The 20,610-nt window shown below is 34.9% G+C and overlaps 1 protein-coding gene and 2 pseudogenes across 5 annotated transcripts; 1 reads left to right on the forward strand and 2 right to left on the reverse strand.

Annotated features, from left to right (window-relative positions):
- Positions 1-788: 788 nt before the first annotated feature.
- LOC147495956 (uncharacterized) lies at positions 789-6,279 on the reverse strand. Of its 2 annotated transcripts, none has more exons than XR_015197867.1 (13): positions 6,054-6,279; positions 5,730-5,839; positions 5,526-5,636; positions 5,362-5,419; positions 4,692-4,781; positions 3,989-4,083; positions 3,723-3,776; positions 3,133-3,270; positions 2,596-2,653; positions 2,388-2,502; positions 2,041-2,110; positions 1,202-1,284; positions 789-1,074 (listed from the first exon to the last, which is right to left on the reverse strand). XR_015197867.1 is itself a non-coding variant. In XM_086564734.1 (13 exons), exons 1-13 carry the CDS (start codon positions 6,229-6,231, stop codon positions 958-960), a joined length of 1,266 nt encoding a protein of 421 aa, XP_086420860.1. In that variant the 5' UTR covers positions 6,232-6,272; the 3' UTR covers positions 789-957. The 2 variants fall into 2 exon arrangements, 1 of the variants encoding a protein (XP_086420860.1); XM_086564734.1 differs by having other exon boundaries at positions 1,202-1,273; positions 6,054-6,272.
- Positions 6,280-9,703: 3,424 nt separating this feature from the next.
- Positions 9,704-13,208, forward strand: LOC147495957 (tubulin-folding cofactor C pseudogene; annotated as a pseudogene). Of its 3 annotated transcripts, none has more exons than XR_015197869.1 (3): positions 9,704-10,801; positions 11,876-12,027; positions 12,649-13,208. The product of XR_015197869.1 is annotated as a tubulin-folding cofactor C pseudogene, transcript variant X2 (transcript). The 3 variants fall into 3 exon arrangements; XR_015197870.1 differs by having other exon boundaries at positions 11,876-11,982; XR_015197868.1 differs by lacking the exon at positions 12,649-13,208 and having other exon boundaries at positions 11,876-12,295.
- A 1,235-nt stretch (positions 13,209-14,443) lies between these two features.
- Positions 14,444-16,679, reverse strand: LOC147495958 (pentatricopeptide repeat-containing protein At1g56690, mitochondrial pseudogene; annotated as a pseudogene).
- Between the last annotated feature and the right edge of the window lie 3,931 nt (positions 16,680-20,610).

Here is a 20,610-nt window from a genome sequence, read left to right on the forward strand (position 1 = left end):
TTGATGGTCATTCAGTGTCAGCAGTTTTCCATGATTATTGATTCTATGATGCAAGGAATCAAGGCCATATCTTCATACCTTCATAGACCTTCACAGAACTGACAGAAGTACTTGAGCTTTCTCATTTTAACATGTGAGGGGTAATGTCAAAAAAGGAAATCAGGAGGGTGAGATCGTTGATGCCCAGATTTTAAACTAGTAGTGATGTGGGAGACATGCGACTTGTCGTTTATAATGTAACTCCTAGATATGGTAAGAACTTTGGAGGTGGAATTTTTTGATGTGTCCTTCAACCAAGTAAAAGAGTTCGCTGGGGAGAGCTTCCCATTAGGATGCGTAGTGTCTAACAAAAAATATGGAGCAACAAGCAAAGAATAAATATGTTTAATAGGATAAACAGTACAGCGTGGTGTATATACCTATATGACTACATGGGCAATGGTATACTGAGCAAATAGGGTTATCAGCACGAAACCGTGAACAGTCTGAGTGTTAACGAAAGGTACTACGGTGCAGAGTTGATTAGGCACTGTTCGAATAGGTAAATGGCTAAATGCTTATCAAGTGTCTAAATTTGATCATTGTGTTCCCTACACATTAAGTTAATCTGTCACTCAAAATTTTATAATAATCTGTCACACACGATCAGATTGTGGCACGCAAATGACGCAAGTGCCCAATAGGAGCCTTTCTTGAAAGTGCTTAGTAATCTGATGTTATAATGAGATGAAAGCAAAGCTGACTATATAATTATGCATTATACCAAAAGAAAAACACTACAGAACACAGAATCAAACTGACCGTTGGTTGTAAATTGGCATTTTTTTAAGTTACAATTTTGTGAAAGCTATAAAAATCACCACCAGACATTCTCTCTCTCTATCTATAGCATATAATCACGCATGTTACCGTACACATCAAGGAGAAAAAAAAGAAAGACGGGAGAGAAGAAACAGTTCATGGTTTATGCTCTGCATATATAGACGTCTGGGCTGCTTGATGAGGAGCCAGAGCTTTGCCATTTCTTATAACTTGTTCCAAGAAGTCCACACGGATCGATTTGAATTGATATTGCTGCATCAATACCCAAAAAAAAAACAGACATTCAACAAAATCCATATGAATAATACCTCCATGTTCAAAATAATAAGATGTTTCAGCGAATCCACTAAAGAGAATTGAAAAAGGTCAAAGATCAGACCTTGCTATTCCACAAAAAATTGACATCCCGGAAATAAGGTGCTACTACTGTCAGTTGATCCCCTTCTGTGATCTGCAAAAACACTATAGATTATAAAGGCCTATTAATAGTTATAGAGCACCAGGTCCCAATAAATACCAGATGGAACTTTTCCACAGTACTAGCATTGTATTGGTGTAAACCTCATTCAATGCAAATCAGGTCCACATGAGGCTGGATGCTTACTAATTCCATCATATTGATCCACAGAAGGGGTGTCCAAAAACGTACTAACAATCAAATATGTATTAATTTCCATTAGCAGATCATGTATGTCTGAATAACAAGAACTTTGTTTCTTCTTTTCACAAGTAACTCCATATAGAAAAGGAGTTGTTCATAATTTCATACTATAAACTTACAAAGAAAATATTCTAGAAATCGCGTCCAACAAGTCATTTCTTCCATTCATTGTCAATGTTATGATTTCTCAGATGAAAAATAAACATATGAACAAATGAACGAATAAATAAATAAATAAGATGAGATACAATAAAGTGTAACCTGGGATCAATAGTGTTTCTCGTTAGTTTTCTTGTCTTTTTATCTCGTATGTCTTTCTGAAATGTTTCTTAAGTCTTGAAAGTTGAAACAAAACAGAAAGTATATTAAAGACAATGATAAGTAAAATTTTCATCTCCGTTTGCTATGTGATAATCATATTTACCTATGAGTTTCTATGCATAAATGGATCACAGCAGTGACAATTTTAACAGCAAAGTTTCAGAAGAGAAGGACATCATAATCTCTTGAAAGCATATAATCAATGAGGTAAAGTGAAGATCGACAGCCAATCTTACCACATCAGCTCGTAGTCCATACACCGAGAGAACAAAATAAGTTTGCTCTGGATCACATAGCAAATAGTATCTGCGGAATGAGAGGAAAACGAAAAAAGTGCTCCACTTTAGTAATGAATTCTTTGCTTGAGAATGCTTGAAATATAAAAGCTGTGGGCATGTTTCTCATGTCTCAGTTCTTCATTAGTGAAACAAAAGCTGTACGCAAACAGATACTTTCGTACTAAAAGACATGCCACTAATTATTTCTATTGCTTTGACAAAAAACTATAAAATAGATATGCGGATGCCATCATTACAAGAGAATCATTTAGCTTTAATAAAATTCATCAAAAAGAGCAACTTACAAAGGAGCTACACTGTCATGCTTAATAAATAGCAGCACCTTTCCAGTGACTACAACTTCTTTGTTCACCCCTTCCAAGAGGAGTCTCACTGGAAGTTTCTTGTGTGATGAATTCACTTGATAATACAAAAGATACAGAAAATTAGTGGATGCATAGTAGTAACGTAAGAAGGTAGAATCTACTCAAACTACTATAGGTGGATCCTTACAGTTAACCTCACTTAATGATGATGCTAAAGAAGCAAGTCGTTTTCCCCTGACCAGCCCCTGCATATCAAAAATTTCTTAGATCAGCTGCACCAAGTTAAAAATGTTGTGGATACTCACAATTTTAATAACTCCAACATTAGTTTGTTAAACAATGTATACTCGCATGAGTTTAGGTATGAGATTTTGAAATAGAGTAATGTCTACAGGGGTGGATCCAGGAAGGATTTTCAATCAAGGTGGGCTGCTACTACTAATTTACACTAATATATTTTATCTGCTTTTATTTTTCGGGAAAGTTGGGGTGCAACTCTAACCCCCCCCTCCTCTCTGATGGTCTAGCCTTACATAGCTTGAATTATAGCTTCATCCGTTAAACATTATTCCAACATCTATACTAACAAGATCATTGATCAGAATTTTTTAAACATTCACACTCCTAGATACAAGTAAAACGATGCAAATCTCGTACAGACAGCCGAGCATATAAAGTTCATATACATATCATAGCATCACAAAGGGTTAAGGATTTGCAGAACCTTTGAGCAATTGGCCAACTTGTCAAGAAGACTGACCATCTTTTCAACCTCCTCAGAAGCATTAAGCCCAGGATCCTTCAAAGCCGCAGCTTGAAATCCAGTAAGGGCCCTTTCATAGTTTTCTAGATACTTGTTTACCTGCAAATGTTAGTCCCATCAGATAGGAACTAGAACCACTTGTGAGATAAACTAAACAGGTTACATGAACGAGTAGGAGATAAGGGGAACAGAGAAAAACATCACAATAAATTCCATTATTGACTACATGTTTCATTCAAGATAATGTATTGATATTCCAACAAGATGAGTTTTAGTAGGGCAATAAATGCTCCAAAAAACCAAATCAAACGTAATCTCAAACGCTGACAAAATAAGGTGTGCTGTTTACGAGGTAAATGAATTTGAGTGGGTCGACTTTGTCCTTCAAGAAATATAGATAGCAGAAAACCATGCATTACGAAACTAGTTCTGTTAACTTATCAAATTTTAAAATCAGTCATTGAAATGAGGCACTGACTTTGTGAAATTTTTTATTTAAGTAGTACAGAAACGATAGCGGAAGAAAAAGGTGGGGAAAGTACGAAACTTACAGTAGCAGAATTGAAGTAAAGATCTGGATTGGACTTCATTGATTCATCTTTTTCCTACAAAAATTGGCAAAGAATCAGTAGTTATCATAAATGGCCCTCTCTTACATCCCCCCTCCCGCTCATCCAGAATAAAAACCCAGGTGATTGACAACAGTTGACAGTACATTCTTCCTTTCGTCTTTGGTGATCAGTAAAAAGGGAGAAGAATTGTAAAAGCTACCAGGAATTCCAAAAATATGTTAGGAGGTTAACTTCCACAAACTTACCGCATTTTGGTAAGCTTTCAAAGATGGCAAAAGTTTGGTGTGATCACATGCTCCAGTCACAAAAAACCTAGTAAGGCAAGCATTCCCTAAGTTATCTGTCAACAAGAAATTCAAGTTATTCATGCATTTTGATTGGTAATTCCAATCAGGTGAACAAGTAGATAGGAAAGTGAGTCATTCAGCAACCCAGCACATGGAAAGATAATAAACTCAATTTTCAGCATGAAGAAAGATGATGGCTGAAAAGATAAAGTAGGCAATTTGAAACAAAACAACTAACAAACTTGTGCATAGAATCTCACTCAAAGTTCAAAATCTCGATGCCAACCAAGATGCCAACCCTTAAAAATATAAGCATATATCACTGACGTAAGACTGTTGCAGATTGCAAAGTTTACAAAGGAAAAACTGATGCCTACGGATGAAATATATCACATAAATGTCGACACTGCGTTATATCTGATGCCAATCTCTGAAAATCGGCAATCATTACAAAGTCCCCTGCTTTGTACTCACGATCCCACTCACACGCTAGTAAGTGCAAACTTCACTATACGAGATAATCCAAGGAAAAGAAATTCAAGAGACAATGGCAAAGATTGAACACGACATGTTCATGCATGGTGTATGTCTGTGCTTTCATATCATACAAAGAAAAGAAATAGCATACTTTGTCCTGATTAGGTAGGGTATGGAAACTTACACCATGAGTTTCCATCCTTTACATCCAATGCGATGGCTTCCTTTGCATGACGAATACTATCTTCTACCATTTGTACCTGATTATCGGTGCCTACAAAGGCAAAACGTTAGCATGAACAAATATGGGAGGTAAGAGGTTCATCTGCACGTGACAGGCCTAGGTTCAACAAATTCATAATAATCCGTAATATAGAAATGCCTCAGATCCAAATTTGGAACTGTCTGCCAATGGCATAGAGGAATGTGATTATAGTTTCATTCATTGCTTTTTTATGTGTACTTGAACCAAGGTCACAAATAAAACCCAACCCAAACCACTTTGTACATAAGTACATAACACATTGTACCAAACTGGTGCATATATACAGTATATCTTAAAGACTTAAAAGAAGAATAAAAAAAACGATGCATCTAGAACAATATATAGCTGCATTAAAAAATTCATAACCATCGTGATCATCATAATTTACAATTAATGCATCGATTGATTCTGAACACCTTTGACTCAAAAGGTTTTGGGCAACTACTGCAAGGATGATCTCCATGGCAGGGAGACAATCTCCACAAAGAGTATTTATGATTATGCTACCAAACCCAAACACAAACAAATATACAAACAAACAAGGGTGAAAGATGTGCAGAGTGTTAGCTGTGTAGGATAGGTTCCTTGCCTTGAGCCATTCTTCTTTCAAGCATTGATAACTGACAAAGTATCTTCTTGTTCGGACCCTGCAACAGAACGACAAGGATCTCTCAGAAACTTGGCAATGGTCCAACAAAACGAATAACTACCTAGAATGTCAAAGGAAAAAAAAAATCAGATGGGGATACAAACCTTATTTAATGCGAGTGAAAAGTAATTTTTTGCTGATTGCAAGTCTCCTTTCTTCCAGATACAATTACCAAAGCAAAGCCAAGCATCTGCAAAAGATGGATTCAGCTTAACCTGGACCATGAGATAGAGATTTCCAAACATTAGCCAGGAGTTGAACAATCCCAGATACTGAACTAACAAAAAGAATCTTCTGGTCTCACATACAGCTTTTGATAGATGATCTTCTGCTTCTTTACGATAATCAGGAAATACATCAAGAATTTTCCCTCTCAAAAATTCAAAATTTGCACGTTGTGAAGTTGACTTCCACTGTTCTGAGGAGAAACATAAGTGGCCCAGTCACATAAAAAGGAACATTATCTATTTCAGAAGCTTGTAACACTAGGGAAATTGGCACAATGGTAAGTTCAACCAACATAGCAAGATGGCCCAACAAGAGAAACTTAACATTGGGCATTCAAAATTCAAAAGAAGAAATTTTTAACAAACATAACATGTTAAAAAGGTGTTTTGTTTGTAATTTTATACCTGAAGGTATTGAATCAAGGAGACTGAGAGCAAAATTTACATGGTTCTGCAACTTGGAGATTTTCTCTTGTGGGTCTACTGGGAAATAAGTGTCTCTTAAATGGTAGAGATCTTCTGTTAGTAAAGTAACTTTCTTCATTACATCTTCATCTCCGTCTTCGTTTTGATGAGTACTCATTTCTCTGTTCGAGGAAAAAAAAACGAACAGTGAACAGAGAAGGTGGTGTGAACAGAGGTTTTTTTCACTGGATTTCTGTTTAAGAAGCCCACTAAGTATTACAGTCACCCAAATACAAGGCCCAAAACAAAAATATCCAAATCCAGTATTACAAAATGGGTCCGGCTACGTTGACATCTTATTTTGACACCTTATTTTGACACCACAACTTATCTAACGGTCAAGTATAGATTCCATATGTTTGGGATTAGAGTATTAGACTCCAACATGAATCATTAATGATAATTAAGTCTTATTATTGGTATTATAGTATTATTGTTTATACTCTATTTGCTTTTGTTTATAGTCGATTAAAAGTTTATTTGTTGTTAATTGAGGATTGTAGATTTGATTTGCTAGATAGGGTTTTACCTTATTTTTTAGTTTTTAAAAAATGTTGACATGTTATTGTTTGATTGTAAGAAAATTTGATAGGGCAGATTCATTATGTAATTGATCAATCACATTCCTAATTGAAAAACATGATGAGAAGATGAATTCGTATATTTTGTGATTTTGTTTTTTTTTTTTTTTCCTAGAGATTAATGTAGAAGAGTAGCAACATCTATTGTGTGACGTGACATTTATTTATCGAGATGTTAGTTATATACGAGTAGGTTCCATTTACTCAACTTTTTATACCATATTTTATACTACAGTCCCTACAAAATGAGTTAAGTGCTAATAATTTGTGAGATAGGGCATATTCATCCTGTAATTGATCCACCACATTCCTAATTGAGAAACATGATGAGAAGATGAATTCATATATTTTATGATTTTGTTTTTTGTTTTTTTTTCCTAAAGATTAAACATGAATAATGTAGAAGGGCAACAACATCTATTGTGTGATGTGACATTTACTTATTGAGATGTTAGCTATATACGAGCAGGTTCTGTTTATTATACTTTTTATACCACACCCCCTACAAGATGAGTTAAGTGTTAATAATTTTGTGAATATGATCTACCAATCATAGATAACTTCTCCACTAAAATTCATCTTATTTAGAAATATCTAACCTAGTTAAAAATCGTTGTCACATTTGAATTGTTTTTAACGACTCAAAATGTTTGATTTTGCAATAATCTTTTAACATAGTTAAATATTATCAAATGAGTTGAAATTTTATAGAGGTGATCTTCATGGTTAGTTGAAAACATTCACAAAAAACTAGGTTAATTATAATTCACGTTGTAGGTAAAGTTGTAGGGCATAATATAAACTATGGTATAAAAAATGTGGTAAACGGAATCTGCTCCTATATAGCTAATATCTCAATAAGTAAATGTCACGTCACACAATAGATGTTGCTGCCCTTTTACATTATTCATGTTTAATCTTTAGGAAAAAAAAACAAAAAACAAAATCATAATTTTTTTTTATTTTTTTTTTACTACTATACTTACCAAGTTTTTATTTGAGAGATAAATATTCTCTTTCACCATTTATAAATAACGGTAAAGTTTTGATTTAACAATTCTCTATTAACAAAGAAGATACAATAGATCAGAGAGAGAGAGAGAGAGAGAGAGAGAGATGGTTATTGGGGTTTTGAAAAGCTTAGAGATTTTGAGATGGATGGTTATATTTGGTTTGATTGAAAATTAATAATTTATATTTTTGTTCAAGTTCTACTAATCGAATAACAAAGTTTAAAATGATAAATTGATGTGCACAATAACTTCGAACATACTAAATACAACATTTTTTTTTATATTCTTGGACATCACCTTCCCTTATGGAATCATCACCAAATGATGTTGTACAATATGCCAGATAACAGCCCGAAAACCGGTAGTAGAGAACTTAAATTTGATGTTATAACATCATTTGTATAGTATACGGAATCTAAAGTTTTGTGCAAAGAACCTTTTGCGGCTTCAATCAATATAGTATAAATTGGCTAAAAAATGATTGCATCCGCTTGCTGTCTATTTGAAAAATAGGAGAAAATTGAGTGCTTTTTTGCTTTTTGTTTCAAAGCAAGGTGTTTTCTAGATAAAAAACCGAGAAACTCATTAATCTCTCCCATTATTGAAGCATAACCCTTCTTCAAACCCTTTGTCATCAGTTGGGCATTTGCCAATTGTAACAACTCACACATCTGAATTCTCTACTCTAGTAATCTTCTCAGTTCTTCTATGCTACGCCCAGTTTCATATGTGAATGGAGAAAGAACAGCTAAAGCTCTTTGGCATTCAGACAATGCTAGAGCACAAGTCACATTCGTGATATCCTCCTCATTACAAAAATTAATAAGCATAGCCGAGTACTTTTCACACAGAACAAAGCAACAACTGCTAAATAACAACGGAGTATTACAGACCTTGGGGAAGCCACAATGGACTTCTTGATATTCTCAACTCCTTGAACACCTTTGATAGCACCATGAAAAGACTTTGATAAGAGTATTATAAATGCGTTGAAGTGTGGCATCTGCAAGCTCGTCAGGAAAAACATTTCTCAATTGGGGAGGTGGCGGAGTAATAAAAGGCATATCAACACCTTCATCTCCAACTGGGAACTAACCTATTCCTTAAATTGGGATGAAACTCCATTATAAAAGAGCCTACATAACCAAAATTCATGTTACGAAACTAAAATATGACGATTGGACAAATTGGATGAAAAGAAGGATCATTGTAGGTCTGATTGTTATAATCTATAAAATTCAACCCAAGGCAAATTGTGCTAAAAACATTAGAAATGGTTATCTACCAAAGCTGATCACATATGATCAGTCTATTCATAATTTCATACTAAGCGTTATATAGAGGGACTTACACCACTACTGCCATAGCATAAATCTTTCGAGATAAGTATCTTTTTAGCACTTCATAGAACTCATGGAACACTGAAAAAATGTTTTAGATCCACGTTAATTCAAATCTATCAAATTGTGATTTTCCAAAACAACACTAAATGGCAAGCTGAAAAGGATAATGGAGGGTATTTGTTTTTTCTTCTTTAGAAAAAAAACAAAACACGTGGTGAGTAGTTCAGAAGATAAACAAACTGCACTCCCTTGTCAAACACGTGTATGAATTCCCTAAGAAAAATATATACATAAAGACTTTCTAAGAATATAGATTAGATAATTTTGCCTTGGTGAAGAGATTAGATTATCCAAGTGGAACCACAAAACTCTGCATTTTAACATCAGAACATCTATCTAATAAAAAAGCTTGGTGTGGAGGCCGCACAGCCCCATCCGGCGGCTACTATTGTATTTCACAAGTTGTGACATGACATATCCAAAATCTTATAGGATATGTGCAGTTTACAATGTTAATTTGAAAGAGTACTGGATTATTGTAACTATTTTTGTTTTGTTTTGTAGGGTGGACTTTTATCATTCGGTTGGTTTGGTTGGGGTTGGGCTTAATTTGAAACAGTGCCTTGGGCAGTGTATTACAAATATAATGAGGGTCACGTATGCTGAGCAAAGCGTTCACATTCAACATTGGCCTACTCAGCAAAACTCCAAATAAAAATGGAAGAAGAAAACCTCTCTCAAAAACACTCAGCAATGATTTCCCGTCTCGAAAATCTCCACCAATCACGTCTCCAACAACAAGCCATCTCACGTTCTAATAACAACTCTTCCGACTCCACGTCATCATTAGAATCCACTAAATCATTTTTACAAAATTTCACCACATCTAAAAACACAATCCAATCCCAACTCAACCACGTCACAGATCCCAATACAAAACCGTATCTCGATAACATCTCACTCTCGATTACAAATCTCGAGAAAATGGTAGCTGAAAATTCTTACTATTTACCCAATTACGAAATCCGTTCTTCACTCAAAACCATTTCTGACTTGAGAGCCAAGCTAGAAATTGCCAATGCAGAATTACTACCCAAGAAAAAATTCTCATTCAAAAATAAGTCCACCACTAAGAATGTAGTTCAAGAAAAGGTGCTGCTGGAAAATGTAGTGGAAGAGAAGATTCGGGTGCGCGAGACGGAGGGGTTTAAGGATAAAGAAGGGGTTTTACTAGTGAAGAGTTTTGGTGATTTGGAAGAAGAGGGAGGAGGGGAATTTAGTTTAAGTAATTTGATTTCGTGCGAAATTCGGATAACGGGGAAATGTAGAGCGGTTTTTATACATAAGTTGAAGAGTTGTCGAGTTTTTATAGGACCAATAATGGGTTCAATACATATTGAACAAGTGGAGGATTGTTTTTTTATGTTGGCATCACATCAGATTAGAATACATTTTGCTAAGAAATGTGATTTTTATTTACGTGTTAGAAGTAGGCCGATTATTGAGGATAGTAATGGTGTTAGGTTTGGTCCTTATTTGTTGGATTATGATGGGATTGAGAAGCATTTGAAAGAATGTAGTCTTGATGAAGATACTGGGAATTGGGAAAATGTTGATGATTTTAGGTGGTTAAGAGCGGTGCAATCTCCGAATTGGTGTGTTATACCGGAGGAAGAATGCGTTGGGGTTGTTAACATTTCGGGTTTGGAGACCCCTGCAGTGAAAAGAGTCGGGGAATTTTAACATTGCAGGTAAATTTTCTTCACTGTATTGGAAGTATTGATATAAATGAATTTAACATTGTATTAGTTATGTTATGTAATTGTAGTTTTGTTTAATGGAAATTTAGTGTTGAGTAGTTTCTTGTCGTTGTCAATAATGAAAGAATAATTGAATGTTATAGCTCTTTCAACTTGTTAGGCTCAAAGTTGTGGATGATGGAATGTATCTCTTTCAACTTGTTACTGTGTTGCGTTTAAACTTGAGATTTCCATCATCTACAGCTCAAGAGCAGTGAAGACAAGTGCAGATAAATGTGACAAATTGACTGTTGGAAGAACATCCATGGAATTACAGATTTGATTGATGCAATAGGGAGTTTGGAAAACCTGATTGTATAACTTATGGATGTAGTCCCAATTTCCAGTGATTATAGGATTTGTCTCTGTAAACACATAATGCTCCGCTTGCCACATACACGAACAGACTTCATTAGGATCTGTTTTTCATGAGGGTCAGCGGTCAGGCTATCTGAGAGGGCATTCTCTGTCATCGTTATTTCATTCTTGGTGATGAAAAAATAGTTGTAGAGATTAAGATTTATATAGTTCTGGCTTTGCTGCAAATAATGCGCATAGTGACTGATGATTTCCAGAGCATCTGCAACTCCAGTGTCTTGTTTTATTGATGGTCTCCTTGTTCTCCTGTGTTTGGTTATGGTTTGCTTCCCCCTTTACTTGGAGACCCGAGAGTTTTGAGTTAGGGCCTTAGCTGGTATCTTTGATATTGTTCAGACGATTTAAACTTAATGCAAGCTTAAGTCAGAATTTATAAAAGCAATATGTTTGTTTGCAAATTGCAAACGTGGCATACTTTATTTGGTTAAATAGGAAATCAATCATTTACTCTCTAAGGAAGCCCATATGCATCCACACTCATTACAAACTGAAGCCTTAAAATCAATTATCCACCCCCTTCTTCCTCTACCTAACAATTGGGAGATCAGATTTGTTTGCTTTTCATTGATGACTCTTTCTCTTACGAAGATTCACCAGTTGTGAAGGCACTATAATCTGGAAATGGCTTTGATAAATTTATCTATGCAGGAAGCACAGAATCTGGTGTGCGAGGTCCAGAGGAAGCAATATCATTACCTTGTGGGAAGGGGTTCAAAAAGCATGAACTCTGGGAATCAACAACTTGGTGGTTGGATGTGAGTGCAAGAGTTGATGGATCCTACTTCTCAGTCTAGTACTCAGTCCGTCTCTAGCTTCTGTTTTGTCTGTGAATTGTGATTGTCTACTTTCTTAAACACTATGTTAGGAAGTTTCAACTATTTCTCTATTATAATTCAATGTGGTAGACCTGTAGAACGTATCACATGAGCATACCTGTTAGCACTGAAGTGTGTGAGCTACAACTTGGTCTAATGAATCTGCTAGCTGCTTACTTAGTGTGTTAATTTGTACTTCCTCTGTTATCTATTTATCTGCTATAAATTTTGAATGAAAATACCTTTCGCTTTACATTTTTGAATGATAGTATCTTTTGCAACAAGGAAAAAGAAACATGTTTTTTCTAAAAACAAATGGGGGACCTAGGACTATTGTAACGCCTCACCCTCTACGCACAACCTAAAATTGAACATTGAGTACTACCATCCATCACAGAGACCTTCATTCTCAAGCTTTTGTGAGATAAATGTCTTCAAATTTATTCTGACATTCACATGTCTTCACCTGGATCAGTCATGGAATATCAATTTAGTGGGATAACAAATTCGCAGAAGTACCAATGTCCAAGGATCAGACTTATTGGACCGAAGTCATATGGATTAAATTATCTTTCGCTAAACACTCTTTTGTCACTTGGCTTGCAGCTTAAGAAACAGTACTCACTTGGGATTTTGTGTGGTCGGGACCAAGGAGTTCACAGAGGAGTCAAGCACTGTACTAACACCCAAAGGCATCATAGACAAGACGAGTTTGGATCAGACCTAGCATCACTGGCCAACCAGTTTCGACTAGACCTATCCTCCAGTTCAGTAGTACAAGTTACAAGCTTATCTCCTGAAAGCGTGACTTACCCTTTTCTTTTGAATGTGTGTATGTTCTGAGTGTAATGGCTACACATTTAGGTGTTAGACGAAAAGTTTGTTGCAGTTTCGGTAACCATGCCTAGAAGCAGCAGCAATCTAAATAGAATCACACGTAAGCTCCGTATGTTAACTAGTTAATTTAGCTCTTCCACACAGCTGGAAAAGCATTTAACACTACTCAAAGAACAGCAGTTTTCGAACCCTCAACTCAGGCAAGCCCTTGTTCAAGCTCGTGGGATAGTAGCACTTTTGCAATTGTACAGAGTCTTTTAATGTAGCCAAGTTACTTCATTTGTTTGCTGTCAATGCCTCTCTCTATGTTTTATTGAATGAGAGTTTTTGTCGATCTGTGTTGCTTCGTTATTTCTTTTTCGGCAAAGTTTTGGTCGAAATTCTAAGAATCCATAAGCAGTACAGCTCAACCGTAACTGTGGTAGCAAAATTGAGATTTTGTCTTAGTGGTGTAAAAATAGACCTGATGCTTTTAAACTCAACTTTTTTGCATCATAGTGGCGAAGTTAGTTTTACCAGTGAAGAGATCATCTTTACTGAAAATCAATAAACGGAAAGTTTAACAATGTATGAGCCCACACTGGATTATAAAAGCAACATTTGAATTTTGAAGACATTTTCTCATTCCAACAAAAATTAAACTACAACTATTGGCATCAGTGCCGTCAGAATGGTACATATGAACTTCATTAGGAAAACAAAATCTGCTTTATTTACTAAATCTGTAATTTGGTGTACTGTTGTGGCATAATACCACCCCATGAAGTAAAATTCTGACACTATACAACGTTTTCTGACTGAGATAAACTTCACAATTAACTTTCTTGCTCTGAAAGAGAGAAGTGTACAACATTGGCACTTGAGGGAAAGAGGTGAAAGAAGTGAAAGAAGTTTGCATGTATAGTTCTCTTCCGGTAACTATTTCTCAAAGGCAGAACTGAGGTATTCCTATACATGAGCTTCTGTATGTCAAGACTCAACCAATTCAAAGATCCAATTGGCAGTATTCCATAGGTTGACTGATGATGGCAACCACCCTCAGTACGCTGATTCCCCCATCTCGACACAGAAGGTGAATAGCCATCTAGAACTTGATGATGGCAAATCGGCTCTTTGTCGAGTCTTGTTTCTACTGTGAGGATGACTCTTATTTTTACCTTTCTCAGGGTTGCCTTGATTGCCTTCATCATTGTTCTTAGGACTTCTATTCCTCTCTTTACCATGACTCCGATGTCTGCTCCTTCTAGAAGAGGTTCCAACCTCTGGTGGTAGATCACTCAAATTTTCTCTGGGATGACTAGCGTGTTCACTAGTTGGGAAAACATCCTTAATCCTCCATATAATAACTTCACCACCAACGCCAGAAGACCTTCATCTTAACATTTCCTCAGTAACTTAACAAGATAATATCTTCTTCTCCTTGGAGAAGCCCACAAAGTCTCCTTCTTCTTCTTCTCCTTCTGTTCTATCCGCCTCTCAGCAATGATAACAGGAATAAGTAGCATTGACGATAGTAAACAAGCAATTTAGCTAACACATTTAACAAGAAAAGGAACCTCGCACCATCTAAAAGAAGCTTGCTTTTTTCATCCTCCTAAACTCCTTTGGAAAGCTTTTCCATAGCTTAGCTATTACCCAGCACATAGCTAAGTTACCCCTCACCAATAGTCGTTGCATGAGCATAAACCATCCTTGAAATGATGGAATCTATTGGCATCCCTCAATATGATCTCTCGGTCTGTTATCTTTGCAATCAATTTAATTGCCGAATGACAATCCCCACATACACGGAGGTTCTTCATTACTCGAATAGGCATTCCTTTCGGAACCTTCAACAGCCCAAATGCTACAGCCAACTTCTCGCTGTGGTGACCTAAGTTATGTACCTTCTGCTCCTCATCGACATCATGCAACACGAAGCTACCATCAGGGGAATAGCCAGCATCTCTTAACATGCCACCCAATTTTTCCAACATTGCCATAATCATTGTCTGCTCAGGGTGGCTCTCACTATCTCCTCCTGTAAACATATGGACTTTCTTCTCAACATCAATCCAGCTATAACCAGGAAACTTTCTCACCTTCCTTATCTTCATACATGTCCTCAGCTCTTCAACATCTTCCCATCTCTTTTTCGAAGCATAAATATTAGATAGTAAGATATAATGCCCAGCATTTTGGGGCTCAAGCTGAACAAGTTTCCTAGCTGCTACTTCAGCCACCTCCATGTTCATGTGCATTCTGCATGCCCCTAACAATGCGCCCCAGATAACATCATCTGCTTGAATGGGCATATTCTCAATCATGTTCAACGCTTTGTGGACGAGGCCCGCTCGGCCAAGCAGATCAACCACGCAAGCATAATGTTCAGCAGTTGGCTCCACTGAATACTTCAATCTCATACTCTCAAAAAATTTCATTCCATCCTCAACTCTCCCTGTATAGCTACAGGCTGAAAGAATGCCTATGAAGGTAACATCGTCGGGTAACATTCCCGCAGAACACATTTCTTGAAAAACTTGCAAGGCTTCATCCCCTAAACCATGTTGCGCATATCCTGTGATCATTGAATTCCACATCACAACATCCTTCGGAGAAAATCTTTCGAACAATCTTTTAGCCTTAACAAGATCACCACACTTAATATACATTGTGATCAAAGCTGAGGCAATAAACACCTCCAAAGCAAGCTCAGATTTGGCTACCACTGCATGAATTTGCCTACCTTGATCAAGAGTTGCCAAGCTGGAGCAAGCATTAAGAATACTAATGAAAGAAGGAAAATTTGGTCGAACTCCTGCTCTTTGCATTAGAGTAAATAGGTTGAGTGTTTCCAGTTCAAAACCATTTCGCTCATACCCCTTTATCATTGCACTCCACGTTCCATCATCCTTTTCTTTCATGTGATCAAAAAGTTTTATCGCTTCATCTAACTTCCCATTCTGGCCAAACCCAAGAATCATTGCATTACAAGCAACAACCGACCTCTCAGGCATCCTCTTGAATAGCTCAAAGGCTTCATCAAGTCTTCCACTCTGTGTATAACCCGTCAGCATTGCTGTCCAAGACACTTCATTCCTCTCCGGCATCGCCTCAAACATCTTTCTAGCAACATCCACTTGTAAATTCTGCGTATAACCCGTTATCATCGTTGTCCAAGACACCACATTTCTTTTCGGCATGGTTTCAAAAAGCTCCCTCGCTTCACTCATACGCCCTTCTTGACAATACCCAGCAATCATATTAGTCCAAGTAACAACATCCTTCTCCGGCATACTATCAAAAAGCCGTCTAGCCTCATCGACCCTTCTCGCTCGAATAAGACCACCCAACATAACAGTCCACGAAACAATATTCCTCTCGGGCATTTGCCAAAAAAGTGACTCAGCTTCTTCAATTACACCCTCTTGAACATACCCTCTAACCATTGAAGTCCAAGAAACCACATTCTTCTCAGGCATACTATCAAACACTCTCCTCGCTTCTTTAACCATTTTATTCTTCACATACCCAGAAACCAAACCATTCCAAGAAGCTAAATTTCTCTCAGGCATTATATCAAATAAATTCTTAGCTTCTCGATGTCGACGACATTGGAAATACCCAGCAATAATTGCATTCCATGATATAATGCTTCTTTCAGGCATTTCATCAAATATCTTCTGTGCACGGTCAATTTTCCCAAGTCGCCCATAGTGAGAAATACGATTATTTGCTGAAATGATAGCTTCTGTACAATGTTTTAGACATTGGGTCGACGGGAAGTTCATTAATAATAAATAAATTAGAACCAGGACTTAATTTTGGCGGGAAATAGGACTTGTAATTACATAATTTGGTGAAGGGCCGAGCTAGTTGGACTTGGATTTGGGCTAGGGTCATTCTTAGTTGAGCCCAAACAAATTTTCTCTGGGTTTGTGTTGAGCCCGAATAGATTTTCAACCGTTTTTAAGCCCATACCCCATAGGCCCATACTCATACTAGTATGCAACTTCTTTTTTGTTTTGATTATACCAACACCAAGATAATAAATCTACTATCTATATACTAAAACAGAGACCTTTAAAGGAGGATTTTCTCTCTCCTGTCACTCTAATATGAGAGTTAGATTTTTCTCTATCCTATATGGCACTATAATATAATATGAAAGATAGTATTTTTAATTCTCACAATCCTACCTACATTGAACCTCTTTGGAGAGTTTGAGTGTATTTCTAATTCTTATATTTGGAGCTCTTTGGAGAGTTTGAGTGTATTTCTAATTCTTATATTTGGAGAGTTTGAATGTATTGTCGATTCTTATATATTTGATAAAATAAAATAAAAAAAATTGCTAAAAAATAGGTGATTTGTAGAATGTAATTTCATATTACGAATCAAACACTTTTATTGTTCTAATTTTTATATATTTGATCAAATAAAAAAATTGCTAAAAAATAAGTGATTTGTAGAAACTAATTCCATATTACAAATCATACAATTTTAGTGTCTATGAGACTATGATAAAACACCGACTTATTTCGAATATATCTTTAACGCGTAACAATTATACTAAAAATAACATCACAAAATATATAATAGAAATGAAAAAAAAAATAATAACGACAAAGCAATAAATGACAAATATTTTAAAATATGTATAATATTGAATGAAACTAACGTAAAAAAAAACAATTAATGGGGAACCAAAACTGGATGCAAATGTATCGAACTAACCTCAAATAATATTTAACGGAAAATCGGAAACTGGATGCAAATACAAGCATTAAACTAATCTTAAAAATTAATTAATAGAAAATCGGAATATGGATACAACTACATTAAACTAACATCAAAGAATAATTAACAGAAAATCAAAACTTGGATGCAAATACATCAAACTAACATTAAAAAATAATTGTCATAAAATCAGAAACTAGATGCAAATACATTGAGCTAACCATCAAAGATTAAATTAACAGGAAATCGGAAATTGAATACAACTGCATTGAACTAACCTCAAAGAAAAATTAATTATAAATTAGAAACATAATGCAAATGCGTGGAACTAATCTTAAAAAATAATTAACGGGAAATCGGAAACTATATGCAAATACAACTTTATCAAATAATAAACGAGAAATCAGAAACTGAATGCAAATACATTAAATTAATCTCACAGAATAATTAATGAGAAATCAAAAACTGGATGCAAATGCATCGAACTGACCTTGAAGAACAATTAACAGGAAATTGGAAATTGGATGCAAATGTATTAAACTAACCAAAAAAAAATAATTAACGATAAATCAGAAACTGGATGCAACGGCATTGAATTGATCTCAAAAAATAAATAATGAGAATTGGAAATTGGATGCAACTGCATTAAACTAACCTCAAAATATAAATAACGGAAAATCATAAACTGGATGCAAATGCATTGAACTAACCTCAAAACATAGTTGGGTTATATGTTGTGGGAATGTCTCGATAAATATAGTTTTGTATTTAAAATGGTGTTTATCTTATCTCTTTTCAGATTCAAGTAGCTTCAATATATATGAACCCGGCTTTATTAGGCAATCTCACAAAACATCAATCAAACTTCTATTATTAAACAACAAAATGAAGTTGAAGGATTTTATCAAATGCAATTTTTTTTTTAATGGAGAGTGAGTTTTTTAACGTTATAAGAAATTTGGTTTAATGATAAATATAATATTAATATATAATAGTTCGCATATATTTGCAAATATTTTTCAGAATAATTAATATAACAACACCCGTTAAGTAGATAATCTTTGAAGATCGATTCCATATAGTGAGTCATGCATAATTTAAAGAATAATTAACTGGAAATCGAAAACTGAATAATCTTTGATGATCCCACATAGTAAATTAAACATAATATACTTTTTATGTCATGTTTGCAATGACACTACAGATGGATCAGTAGAACTTGGTATTACACACCACATTAGATAATTATAAGGAAATCGAAAACTGGATTCAAATACATAACTGAGCTCAAAGAGTAATTAACGGGAAATTAGAAACTTTATACAAATTGCATTAAACTAACGACAGAGAATAATTAATGGGAAATTAGAAATTGGATGCAAATCTTTGAAAAATATTTAACGAAAAATCGGAAATAGTATGCAAATACATCAAACAAATCTCAAATAATAATTAATGGGAAACCAAAAACTTGATGCAAATGTATTGAACTTAACTCAAAAAATAATAAACAAAAAATAAAAAACTAAATGCAACTGCATTGAACTAACCTCATAGAATAATTGGTGGGAAATTAGAAACTAAATGCAAATGCATTGAAATAACCTCAAAGAATAGTTAACGGGAAATCAGAAACCGGATATAATTGTATCGAACTAACCTCAAAGCATAAATAATCATAAACTAGATGCAGATGCATTGAACTAACCTTAAAGAGTTATTAACGGAAAATTGAAAACTGGATCCAAATGCAATGAAGTAATCTCAAAGACTAATTAACGAAATATTGAAAAATGGATGAAACCGCACTGAACTAACCTTAATGAATAATTAACGGAAATTATAAATTTGATGTAAGCTGCATTGAGGCTAACCTCAAAAAAAATAATTAATGGGAAATCGAAAACTTGATGCAAATGCATTGAACTAATCTCAAAAAACAATTAACATAAAATCGGAAATCGGATGCAACTGCATTGAACTAACCTCAAAGAATAATTAACGGAAAACCAAAAACTGGATGCAATTGCATTAAACTAAAATCAAAGATTAACTAATGGAAAATAAAAATTGGATGCAAATGCATTGAAATAACCTAAAAAATAGTTAACTAGAAATCGAAGTCGGATGTAACTGCATCGCGATCTTGACCTCAAAGCATAAATGTCCACTTTTTTTAGCCTTCTCACATGAATAATTACGAGTAATTAGGAACCAAAACGAAAGTGAATTTATAAAAACAGACCCTTACATATATGTAAATTGTATAGAAATTGTAAACTATCGAACTAACCTAGAAAAACAATTAATAGGAAATCAAAACTGGATCTGGATATATTAAACTAACCTCAAAGAGTAATTGGGAGATTGGAACATGGATGCAAATACAATGAACTAATCTCAAAGACTAATTAACTGAAACATGAAAAATGGATGCAACTATCTTGAATTAACCTTAATGAATAACTAACTGGAAATCATAAAGTGAATACAATTGCTTTGAACTAACCTCAAATAATAATTAGAAAATTGGAAACTTGATGCAACTGCATTGAACTAGCCTTAAAGAATAATTAATGAAAAATTAGAAACTGGATGCAAGCGTGCTACATTAAACTAATCTCAAAGAATATATAATTAATGGAAAATCAAAAACTTGATGCAAATGCATTGAACTAATAACCCTAAAACATATTTGTATTATATGTAGAGAATAAATGTCTCGACAAATATAGTTTTGCATTTTAAATAGTATTTATTATAATTTTTTATTGTGATTGAGAATGTCTTGCTATTCAAGCAGACTTCAATATTATTTTGGCCACATTGGACATTCTCACAAAACTTTAATCAAACTTATATTATTAAACCTAACAATAAAAAGAAGTCGATGAGTTTTATCAAGGTTTGGTGCTTCCTTTTATAGAGAATGGTGCAAGAAATTTAAATGAGTAATTAATATAATTTTTATTTTTTTTCATAGTTATGCATAGTTGCTAATATTTTTTAGAA

The sequence above is a fragment of the Coptis chinensis genome, chromosome 6 (genome assembly GCF_015680905.1).
Source record: "Coptis chinensis isolate HL-2020 chromosome 6, ASM1568090v1, whole genome shotgun sequence".
NCBI lineage: Eukaryota > Viridiplantae > Streptophyta > Magnoliopsida > Ranunculales > Ranunculaceae > Coptis > Coptis chinensis.